The sequence below is a fragment of the Pezoporus occidentalis genome, unplaced genomic scaffold, assembly GCF_034315485.1.
Source record: "Pezoporus occidentalis ecotype Australia unplaced genomic scaffold, CSIRO_AGI_Poc_V1 ctg77, whole genome shotgun sequence".
Taxonomy (NCBI): Eukaryota; Metazoa; Chordata; class Aves; order Psittaciformes; family Psittacidae; genus Pezoporus; species Pezoporus occidentalis.
This window is the reverse complement of record NW_026916126.1, coordinates 2,563,811-2,574,835: the sequence shown is the minus strand read 5'-3', so window position 1 is coordinate 2,574,835 and position 11,025 is coordinate 2,563,811. Positions and strand designations below refer to the sequence as shown.

At 40.4% G+C, this 11,025-nt stretch overlaps 1 protein-coding gene and 1 long non-coding RNA gene across 4 annotated transcripts in view; one reads left to right on the top strand and one right to left on the bottom strand.

Annotated features, from left to right (window-relative positions):
• LOC134155384 (uncharacterized) lies at window positions 1-5,284 on the top strand. Its single transcript, XR_009961532.1, has 2 exons — window positions 1-139; window positions 3,315-5,284. It is a non-coding gene; the product is annotated as an uncharacterized LOC134155384 (long non-coding RNA).
• Window positions 5,285-7,454: 2,170 nt separating this feature from the next.
• The window catches only part of NDUFV3 (NADH:ubiquinone oxidoreductase subunit V3), a 10,372-nt gene continuing 6,801 nt past the window's right edge, over window positions 7,455-11,025 (bottom strand). For all 3 annotated transcript variants that reach the window (XM_062602507.1, XM_062602506.1, XM_062602508.1), the window contains one exon: window positions 7,455-7,734. In XM_062602507.1, the coding sequence (XP_062458491.1) occupies window positions 7,568-7,734 (167 nt within the window). In that variant the 3' untranslated portion in view covers window positions 7,455-7,567. The remainder of the gene's footprint in view (window positions 7,735-11,025) is intronic.

Here is an 11,025-nt window from a genome sequence, read left to right as displayed (position 1 = left end):
GATATGCACAGATCTTAAACCCATCCAGATGTCCCCAGCTGGTAACCTGATCCTCAACATCATACCCAAGATCTGAAATCTAAAAAGTCAGAATGCTGAAGATGGGGTAGCAGGGCTTATAGAAAAAGAAATGGAAGCTGTGAGTAGTTAAAAAACCCTTTAAAATAATAATGATAATAAAGAAACATAAATGTGGTTTCATGAAGGAAATATATACACAGCCGCAAATTACAAAGTCAGCCCTTCAGGACATTACATTCCTCGTGCAAGCTGCTGAGCCCGCTCAACATAAATAGGTGTAAAATACACTCACCGGCTTAGTGACTTCAAGGCTAGAGTCCCATATGTGATTCTCTACCAGTGAGTCTTCTACATATGTATACTTTTACAACAGTAAATGTGAACTGGGCAAGACATACCTCCCTATGAGTTTCACCATAAGAGTTTTAAAGAGACAAGGCGAAAGTCTGGCATGACAGAAATCAATCATAATTTTCCTGTGAGATTCACCCAAAGCCAGGATTTTACTAGCAGCCCATATGCACGTAAATACTGTTTCATGTTCGTTCATTATATATCATTTACAAACTTTTCTTGGATTCTCAGAAATATATCTCGATTGCTTCCCACTCTGTAAATTCATGCATTGGTTTAGAGCCCGTCAGAATATCAGTATTTCTTTGGAACCAGAATGTCAATTAACTAGCACTTCCACACTCAGTTAAATGTGTGGATTAGTAAATTGCAAAATAGTGTAAGTTTTAAGAAGCAGCTATTGGAATAGTCCTACAGTTAGGAAAGTGACTTTTAGGAAATGTTTTCTTGACTTGATCTGCTTCCTCTGTGTGGTGAGAGGCCAAGCTTTATTTTACTGGCAATACATCTTTATTGCTTGTGCTGGCTTTAATACTTCCATTCAAACAATCCACATATTAGAAATGAAGAAGAAAATCCTAATAAGGTTACAAACAGTTCATTTGAAGGGGATTCAAAAGGCGTCCAGCAAAGCTCTTTATTTTTAAGGGTCAGAAAAGCATAAAGCATTACACTTCAGGGCTGAAAACCACCTTGCCACTGACAAACGGAATTCTTTACTCAGCACAGCCAAATCCCCGCAGTCAATTTGTGGAGCACCTACCTCCCCCCTTAAATAAAAAGGGAAAATCCCAGCCCTTCTGATTGCAGAGTTAACTTACCAAGCGTGACGTGATGCAGTGATGTCTTTCTAAGGCAGCAGCCAGCCAGCTGTCTCTTTGCTGCTGCTCCTACTTTTCCCATGCTCCGGCAGAGCAAGGCTGAGCAGGCAGGCCAGTTGCACAGCCGCTATCAAGTCAAAGGGCAAGAGCAAAGCTTAGAATAAACACGTTGTTTTCACTCGCTTGCTTGAAGTTCTGCCAAATCTCTTAACATTAGCACACATAAATCGGTGAGTATATCATGAAGCCTGAGGCCTGAGCAGCTGGAATCTTGTAGTTGTTACCTGAAATCTTAACATCCAAAAAAATAGCTCCCCCATTCCTCGAGGCTATGTGGAAAATCTCAAAACACACAATCATAAAAGCACAACCAACATCAAGGAAAAGAACTCCCAATTATTTCTTTCTTTAGTTCTCTTTTTTTATCGTCATCTCAAATTTGCAGGGTGGAAGGGGGGAATGGGGTGTCTTTCTTGAGATTTTCAAACATTTTCCCAATTTTGTGCAGAAGAAAGTGGTCACTGATTCTAGAGGTAAATCCTGAAGTTACTCAGCAGAAGGAAGACTATGGAGATAAGCAGCTCAGGGCCCAACAGTAAGAAACCATTCAGCAGGAGCTAAGCAGCTGGAAGAAGGGTAGACCAGTCAGTTTTTCTCTGCCGTAACAGCAACTTTCAGGAGGAAGGAGTGGGGTATAGTGGTGTTCCCCTCCTGGACAACAGCTTTGAAGCAGTTCTTCAGCAAGGACTTGAAAGAAAAAGCTCCTTCTCCATATCCAGCTGCCAAGAGAGAAGAAATTGAAAAACACCAAATCCTTATGGCTAATGGGAGGGTGATATAAAAGATGGAGTCCATTGACTGGTGTCCAGAGACAACAACCTGGTATGAATTCCAGCACCATTCCACTTCCCAGCAGCTGGATCTCTCACCAGGGTGGATTGCTGGTTTTGGACACTTCCCCATTTTTTCCCGTCTGTTAACAGTCTTCCCTAGTAAGTATTTGGAACAGTTGTAAAGCTTTTTTTTGTATCTAAATGGCCTCGCCGTTGCCTGAATGCAATTTCAGAATTGCTGGCATTTCTGTGCAGACTATCTGAAGTGTATTTTTGTCATGCTGTTAATAAGCGTTGCATCCCACGGGAGAACCTCAGCTAGCTCAGAGTTTCTAAACAATGTGCACACTTGAAATAGGAGATGTAAGGAAAAAAATCTCTCCCATTTTTTACTAGTTTTTGTTTGGAATTGCTCACTAAATAGATGCGATGTACAAAGTCAGTGGGACCTGTAACTCCTCATGTAGAAAGTTTGGATGAGAACCTGAGAAATTATGTGACTTGCCAACGGTTACACAGGCAGCCAGGGGTCTCACAAATGATCCAGAGCCAGTCCAATACCTGAGTCATAAGGACCATCCTTGCTCTCAGTTCCTACATTTTCTGTCTGGTTTCTATATTCTGAGTTTCTTTCCAGCTCCCATCATGTTTATCCCAGTCCTCAAACAATGGAATATAGCTCAGTGTTAGGGGTACTGCAGGGGAGTTTAGGAAATGTATCCTAAGACTTTCCGAGGTGGGTATGAATTTCTGACTGCAACTGAATGTGATTAGGCCAAAAAATAAACCAAAAAGGGAGCTCATAAATATGTGCAGATTGTATTGGGAGTGGTATCATCCTGAGATGAACACTAAGAATAATATGTGAGTACTGAAACCATGGAATCATGGAAAATAAAAATGGGTGTTTATAATTCCATGAAATACCACATCAGAGGAGAAGGATGATCTGGAAACTTGATAGGTTATTTTGTTCAGAGTCCTAACAGTTCACTTAAAATTATCCAGAGTTTAGAGGAGTTTCTGTAAAGGGATAGAATCAGAACAAATAAATAAAGCAAGCCACAATACAAGAACACCATGGTTGCAAAGTTAATCACTCAAATGTTTGAAGGACCTGTAGTGAAGTGCCTGTATTACCCTTATTGTGTTAGCTCCTTTTGTCTAACTCTGTATGCAAACAACAGCATACAATATAGAATAGCATAGGAGGGCTGTAGATCACAGCAGATAGCAAATACTTTGGTCAAGAACAATTCCTAGATTTTTCTGTTTGTTTTTACAGCAGGACGGTGGGGACCTGAACCTGCCCCACACTACTGTTGCTGCATAGCATCTTGAGGAACAGGAATCTTCCAAGTCCCATCCCAAAGACTATGGAAGATTCCACAGTAAAATGAACATAAGTGCTTTTCTAGCATGTTATACCTTAAAGTATAAGCTACATGAGGAAGACACTCGGAGGCACTTCAGCAACCTGTGTTGCTACAGAGCACAGTAGGATGAACCAAGGGTGCACTGTGACACACAAAGATGAAAATGGGCCTGGAGTATGTTGCACAAGATGAGCATGAAGGAACAGAGGTTATCTGGTCTGAAGAAGAGAATAAAGGGGACCTTACTGCTACCTTCAACTACCTCTTTGGAGAGTATAGAGAAGACAAAGCCAGGCTTGCCAGAGGTGCATGGTAAGATCAGTGTCAGAAAACCAAAAATTCTGATTAGATAACAGAGAAAGGTTTTGCTTGCTGTTTTTTTTTGTCTGTTTCTTTTTTAAATCATGAAGGTGCTCAAGTGCTTGAGAAGTCACCAGAGAGATTGTAGGATCTCCATTCTTGAAGATATCAAAACTCAACTGGACAAGGTCCAGGACAACGCAATCTAACTGCATGTGCTACAGAGCAGAGGACTGATCATCTCAAGACTTCCCTTCCAAACTCAGTTGGCATGATTCTAATGTTATAATGCTACAGGATACTGTAAGCATGTTTTCTACTCACTCACACTGCACAAGTCATTGGCTGGACCCATCAGGAATTCAAACTGTTTGGAACAGACAGTGGCTGCTCCTACTAGCTTTTACTACCCTTCCTCCCAAGTTCTGCAAGATCACAAGATCTCACCAAAGCACTTTATGAGCACTAGGATTCTGATCGGCATAAAGCTGAGAAGCCCTCCTCTTAGACAGATCTTGGGCAGTCTGATGACTGTTCTCAGCTCACGTTCTCATTAACATGAGTAGCTGAAGGAAGAGCTGTCTGTCATATGGAGATAGCCTTAAAACTGCTTACCACTTTTTTCGTTACATGTTAGTAGCAGGCTCAACATAATTGTACAAGTAGCTTAGATGATGGCATCTATTATGGTGGGAGAAAAGGCTAAGGGGAGGTTTTTATAGCTTATGTTCATTTATATCTTACGTGCATATAGCAACCAGGAAACCAGAGATGCCCTGAACGTGTTTTTATTGTTGAAAATTGAGAACATACTGTGCAAGGTATGTAAGTGCCCCCAGTTAAAAGTCTTATTTTCCCAGATTTAAAATTAATTTGAAGGTAGCCTTATAGATTGCAGTGCTTATCATGACTGGATGCATGAAAGGAAGCACCAAGGAGAGGACCAAAACACATTTTGACCTTGTAATGACTCAAGTGACCACCAAACTTTGCTTCCATTTGTCCTTCTGCAACCTGGATTAGTGGGTTTTCAACTGCTGTCCAGAACCTTCTGGGCTCCTAAATTACTTTTGAAAGATCTATGTGGAAATAAGCTATGAAAAGTGATTTCATAAGAAATTGGCTACACTAGAAACAAAATAAATCAAAGGACCTAAAATTTGAAAACCACTCCCTAAGACAAGAAAAGTAGTTGCTTCGTATTTTTTAATGAGACGTTACTAATTCCACTTTCCAGATTCTTATCTACTCTCCCAGTAACACACTATTTACACTATTTACATTGAAAACCCCACTTCTGAATTTTATGCTGGTTCTGGTTTTCACAGAAACTAAGCTGAGACTTAATTTCTTTCATATTCAAGGTTTTCCAGGAATTATGTGAATATCCTGGATTATACATTCTTTAAAACAAGGTGGTCCCTGACTGTATGGGACAAGGGCCTACTGCTGCAAGACAAAGTTACTAACGTTACAGAATTTGAGCACCTTGTATCACATCCTGCTTGAAACTTAAATATTAGCATGTGACTCAAACACAACAACATCTGATAATAGCCAAGTGCAAATTAAGAAAGAAGCCTTTTTCATTGAAGTCCAAGAAAACGCAACAGTGGGAAAAAGTCTTGGTGCCCTTCCTCACATTATCTGCCCTTCCCAGAGCAGACTGGTTCACTGAACAGAACAAATAGAAGATATGCACTGTATGTACAAGAGTCATGAAGTTATTTGATTTCCAGCTTGATTTTAGAGGTGTAGAAAAGAACACCAGAAGACATTGAGGCAGGATTACACAGATGGGAAGAGCATTCACCATTAATTTTTGCTGTAATGGTGAAAAAAGGGTAGCAAAATGCCTAGCCTGAATACAGATTAGCATCTCCTTAGCTGGAAACTTAGCTAAGAAAAGTGTAGGAGTTGAGTAAAAGCAAGACACACTCTTGTTTCAACCCACTCTTGCTTAGCTAAGCAAATCAGTGTTTATAACACCAACCCTTCTTAGAAATAAAAAGGGTGCTAGGTGAGTAAATCTGACTCAAAACAACTCACAGCCACAGCTACTGTGGGCAGATTTAGTAAACACATAAGCATATTAATGGACTGTATTTAACTTTCACTGTTTAGATTCTGACAATTTGCAGCCTCCTTCTGTAATCAGAAAACAAATAGGAACATGGTTCAGCACCAACACAGATCTAAGCTACAGGGTTCAGGTTACTACACAGAGTCCCAGTTAATAACAAAACACAGCAGCTTTACTGGGGCCTCCGGTGGGCCCTTAATAAAGGAAGACCCTTTTCCTTACTCTTTCATGTGTTTAATATTAACAGCAATTTTCTTTCCCTTTTATAAGTACAGTGTACGTGGTACCACTGCTGTCTCACAGTGACTTTCTGTTCTTTATTGCTAAGCACATGGATTTATACATTTGCCGATTTTTAAATTTCATAGTTTGAGTCAGTAATATGCTTTTTAGTTTTTACAGGACAATAAAATTGCTTGCCAGGGGTTTCTGACTTAAAATCCTACACAGCAGGTTGATGTAGGCCTCTTGATCCTTCTTACCACATTTTTGCCAAGTTAGAGTATAAAATATCTGTTCTACTAATTGCACCCAGGGATTTGCATCCAATATCCAGATAGACTCCTAAGGCTGAATAAGTTTTCCCTTTGATCTTGTGTATTCTGTTGCTTGAAAGAATACAGACAGGTGATGGAAAACACTGGAGCTATTGCAAGTACAACTGCTCAAAGACCAATTAACTCCAAAAACCCCCAAAATGAACAAGAAGCCAAAATGGAACTAAACCCTCAACAGCTGGAGGTCATCAAGGCAGTTTTCCCAGAGGGCAGAAGACTGTTACTAATAGGATGGGAATACAAAATTTAGTGAGACCAACTGTAACTGCTGATAACACATATTGAGAAGTGCCTCATTTCTCACATTTTCTGCAGAGCAAGAGTGAAGCTGGACAGCAATCTTAACTTTTATTGTGGGGAAAAAAACCACCACTGGGAACTGAAACATAGTTCCACTGAACAATTAGTACCAGGAGCTGATTTTAACCTAATGCTATTTTTGTCACATTTAAAAATAACATTCAAGTGATTCTACCCTAAAAAGTCATTATTTCTCAGAGTTTAATCAATGTAGTACAGTTCATTAGGAATTGCTCATTGAGATTCTCCTACATTTTAAGTTATTTCAATTACTGCAGAACCTGGATGCTAGAACCCCCAACAGAAGATTAAATAAAGTTGCATGCTCTCCCTTTACAACAGCAGAGCATTTGAGATGTTTCAATAACATTACAGAAAGTTACATTCCTCCACTAACACAAAACATACACTCTTGCCACTGGAGACAGTACTCCTTACACTGTTTCTAGCCAATGATTTAAATTCAAATCCAGAGTAAACATAACCTCTTCAGAGCTGGTAATACATTTGTGTGCAAGGAGAACAGCTGCCTGTGTTATAGTGATAACAACACTTATTAAAACCATGGCACATACTGAACAGGCACATGCACAAGGGCCATTAAGTTCTTTGGCATTGTACTGAAAGAATGGTCAGCTTCAAACACTTGGGGACACTGAAATGTCAGGCCTTTTACACTATCACCAAATAATACGTACTGAGAGGTAGCAAAGCTGTTTTTATCCAGTGATGATTTATTGACAGCTCATTCATAAAACGCAAGAAGAAAGGGACTGTGAGAACCAAGAAGATATATTCAAAAGCACAAGTTATTCTGCATTCATTTATTATTCATTATCTGATTTATAATACAGATGAAGCAACAATGCTAAATAGAACAATTTATCATTCTGCCTAGGCATTTGTTTTAAATGTTGTTCTCTCAGTGCCTTGGTGAAGGTCTTCCAGAAGATGGCTGAGGTTGCCTGAATTTGGAGAGAACCTCAATAGAATCAAAAAAAGTATAAATGTTGTATTCGTGATGCTGAAGGTTCTTGTAGGTAGAATTATCGAACTCTTCTGGAGCAGGCTCACCAACTGCTGTGGCCTCTGTGAAAACAAAACAGTAACTGGTGACTAGAAGGACACCACAGCAGAGGGCAATAATTACTGTCAGATCCCTTATCCAGTCAGTATTATTAACCCTTTCCCCCTTCCCCAACAGTGAGCAACTGTAACAAAAGGATAAGTACACTACACCCTACTGGTACCTTGTCTGGTCCTAAAGCAGCACATTAATATGCAGCAGGGGAATAGGAATCAGTACAAGTCATCTAAACCAGCACAGGTTTTAAAATACCAAATACCATCTAATGCTGGGGGTGGACAGGGCAGAACATTTATATCTTGAAGACAGATGTCTGCATTTCCTGGCTTTTTCATAGTTGCCTTGGTTTTCCCTCCAGCCAGAACGGTAGGTGACATTCTTAGCAAGCCAGGAGAAGCAAAGTAGCAGTACAGATGATCTATCATCACGTTAGACCACCAGACACAGCTATTCAGCTATTAGAACTACTTTACAGACTGAATTTTTTCTACAGGGAGAAACGATGGAATTATTGAGCTCTCCACAGTTAAATTTCAAATGTAGTTATACTGAGCAGTAATACATCAAGAGCCTTTGATGTAAATTTCCTTTCTTCTAAATATAATCTTCTAAACTTTGTAGTAGCTCTTCTACCTAAATGAATAACCCAATAAAGTTATTCAGAAGTCCTTATTTCATGTTAAAGCCAACATTAATTCTTACCGCTTTAGAATATTATGCAAATTTAGGCAGTACATTTACATAAAAGGTTCCTGTTACAGGCTGGTTTTACAACCAAGGAAATTGCAAGAAATAAAACTTTACTCCCACTATTAATTCATTCTCATATACCCAGAGTCTTAACAATAGGAAAGACATAAGCATTATCTAGTGAAAAGTCTCATCATATAAATTTGTATGTAGTGGTTTAGGGTAGATCATATTAAGCGTCTTTTGTAGTACAATCTACAATAAAAATACAAGAACTCAAGCAACTGAACACAAGAATTTCCCTTTAATTCTGACATAACCATTGTGATGTAATGCTATCAGTTTAAGAGCATGTATCTGTGACACTCAGCAAGACTCGCTAATAAACATACCATAGTAAGGCATGATTTCAGCAGAACACCACACACAGCCTATGAAAGGAAATATCCCTGTGCCTATTGCTCAGCTCCTACTGAGACAGCTCATAGGAGACAACGCTAAGGGGCTAAAAGCCACATGATGCGGTCTTTGATACAAACAGCCCACAGAACAGACAAACGAAGGCAAGTGTACATTCAACCTGCAAAAGACAGTTGTTCCAAATTAAGAGACAGATGCTCAGGAAGAAAAGCAGATGGAGTCTCATTTTTCCTGCCCAAAGACACCGTACTTGGCTTCTTGAAAGAAAAATTTATGCCAGAGTTCATCCTCCCCATACTTAAAATTTCATCTATGCTTTCTCTCTTAAAGAGCATGCATTTCACAGGATGTTCTTCCAAAATGAATCAAAGTGTATTTCTGACTTACCATGCCACTATTTCACTACTTAGCAGTTGAAGTCAGCAGTTTCTGCTGACTGTTTAGATGCCTGCTCTACAGCGCGATGGCATCACATTAACATCCAGGTTTGTAATGCGAAAAATTGCTTTTGCATTTTCACTGTGCCTGCTGCAGAGCTTGCAGATGAACAGAAGAACACAGAACAAGACAGAAGTACTGATTACAGAAGGCATCATTAACTGTGAACATTAAACATGGAAACACAGTAGCTATTCTGAAGGAAGGCTTCAAAAGGAAGAGAGAGCAAGATATGCCAGCAGATACTAGGGGTGTGTTAAACATAGCTGGGTTTGACTCGGCTATGTTCTGGCACCCAAAGACATTACACCAGCAGGAAAGGGATGTGAATTTGTCTGTACTAACCCCCACCTCTCCTCTAGCACATACCCAGCAGAAACTTTCCTGCTGTCACAGCCTTATCACCTCCACAGAGGAACTCAACAGCATAAGTGCTGCTCTCAGCAAAGGCATGTCCTACCCAAAAGGGTTTTGTTGGTGGAATTATGATTATGTGTCTGACTATTGCCCCATAGGTACAGATCTGCAGGAGAAGTCTGTCACATGGTCTTAACCTTAATCTGGATTTACAGTATTTACAGAGCAGAGGAGGCTGTTTCATAGATCTTTAATGTTTTATAATCTTCACCTTGAATCATTAGCGTATTTCAAGACTGAGTCCTCCCTCTCATATTTGAAGTTAACTGAACTAAATTGGGGCCTCTGTATTAGCTTCAATGTGGAAATAATGCTTGAGCATCTAGCATTCCACTGTGGATGAACCAAGGGGAAAAGCATCCAGAGAGAGAAAATACAAATAACCTTTCTCCAATACATTTTTTTTTTTTAAACAAGCTGCTGCTGCTGACTGCTAGGAGGAGCAAGTAAATGAAAATGCCACTTGCAAACAGTGCTGCATTTATCAGCAGCTGAGTATCTGAGTTGCAGTGAGGAAAGATGATAAGCTTAGTTTCCAATTTATAAACCAGATCAAATTATGAGCTGACTAACCACTTAAAACAGGAGGCAGGTCTTTTAGTCAGCCCTGCATCCTGGAAATAGATGCATAAACCCCATTATTTGTCACTTAACCTGGTTAGACATTTCACAGAGTCACAGAATGGTGAGGTTAGAAGACACCTCTGGAGGTCATCTGGTCCAACCCCAAATGCTCAAGCAGGGTCAGCTAGAGCAGGCTGCCCAGAACCATGTCCAGACAGCTTCAAGGATGTAGGCTCCATCACCTCTCTTGGCAACCTGAGGCGCCGCAACTCTCACAGTAAAGTGCTTCTTGATGTTCAGGCAAAACCCTGTGTTTCAGCTTGTACCTACTGCCTCCTGTCCTTTCACCATGCACCACTGAAGAGAGTCTTACCTTTAACTTTGCACTCTCCATAAATTTATGTAACTACCTGATATCCCACCCAAGCTGTCTCTTCTCCAGACTGAACAGTCCCTGTTCTCTCAGCCTTTCCTCACAGAAGAGAGACTCCAGTCCCTCCATCCTCTTGGTGGCACTTTGCTGGACCCTCTCTAGTAGCTCCACATCTCTCATACTGGGGAGCCCAGAACTGAACACAGCACTCCAGGTGCACCTCACCAGGGAAGGATCACCTCTCCCAGCCTGCTCACAACACTCCTCCTAATGCAGCCCAGGTTATCACTGGTGGTCTTCGCTGCAAGGGCACATTGGTTCATCTTCAACTTGCTGCCCACCTGGGCCCTCAGAGCCTTTTCAGCAAGAGTATCACTCGAAGGATGATATC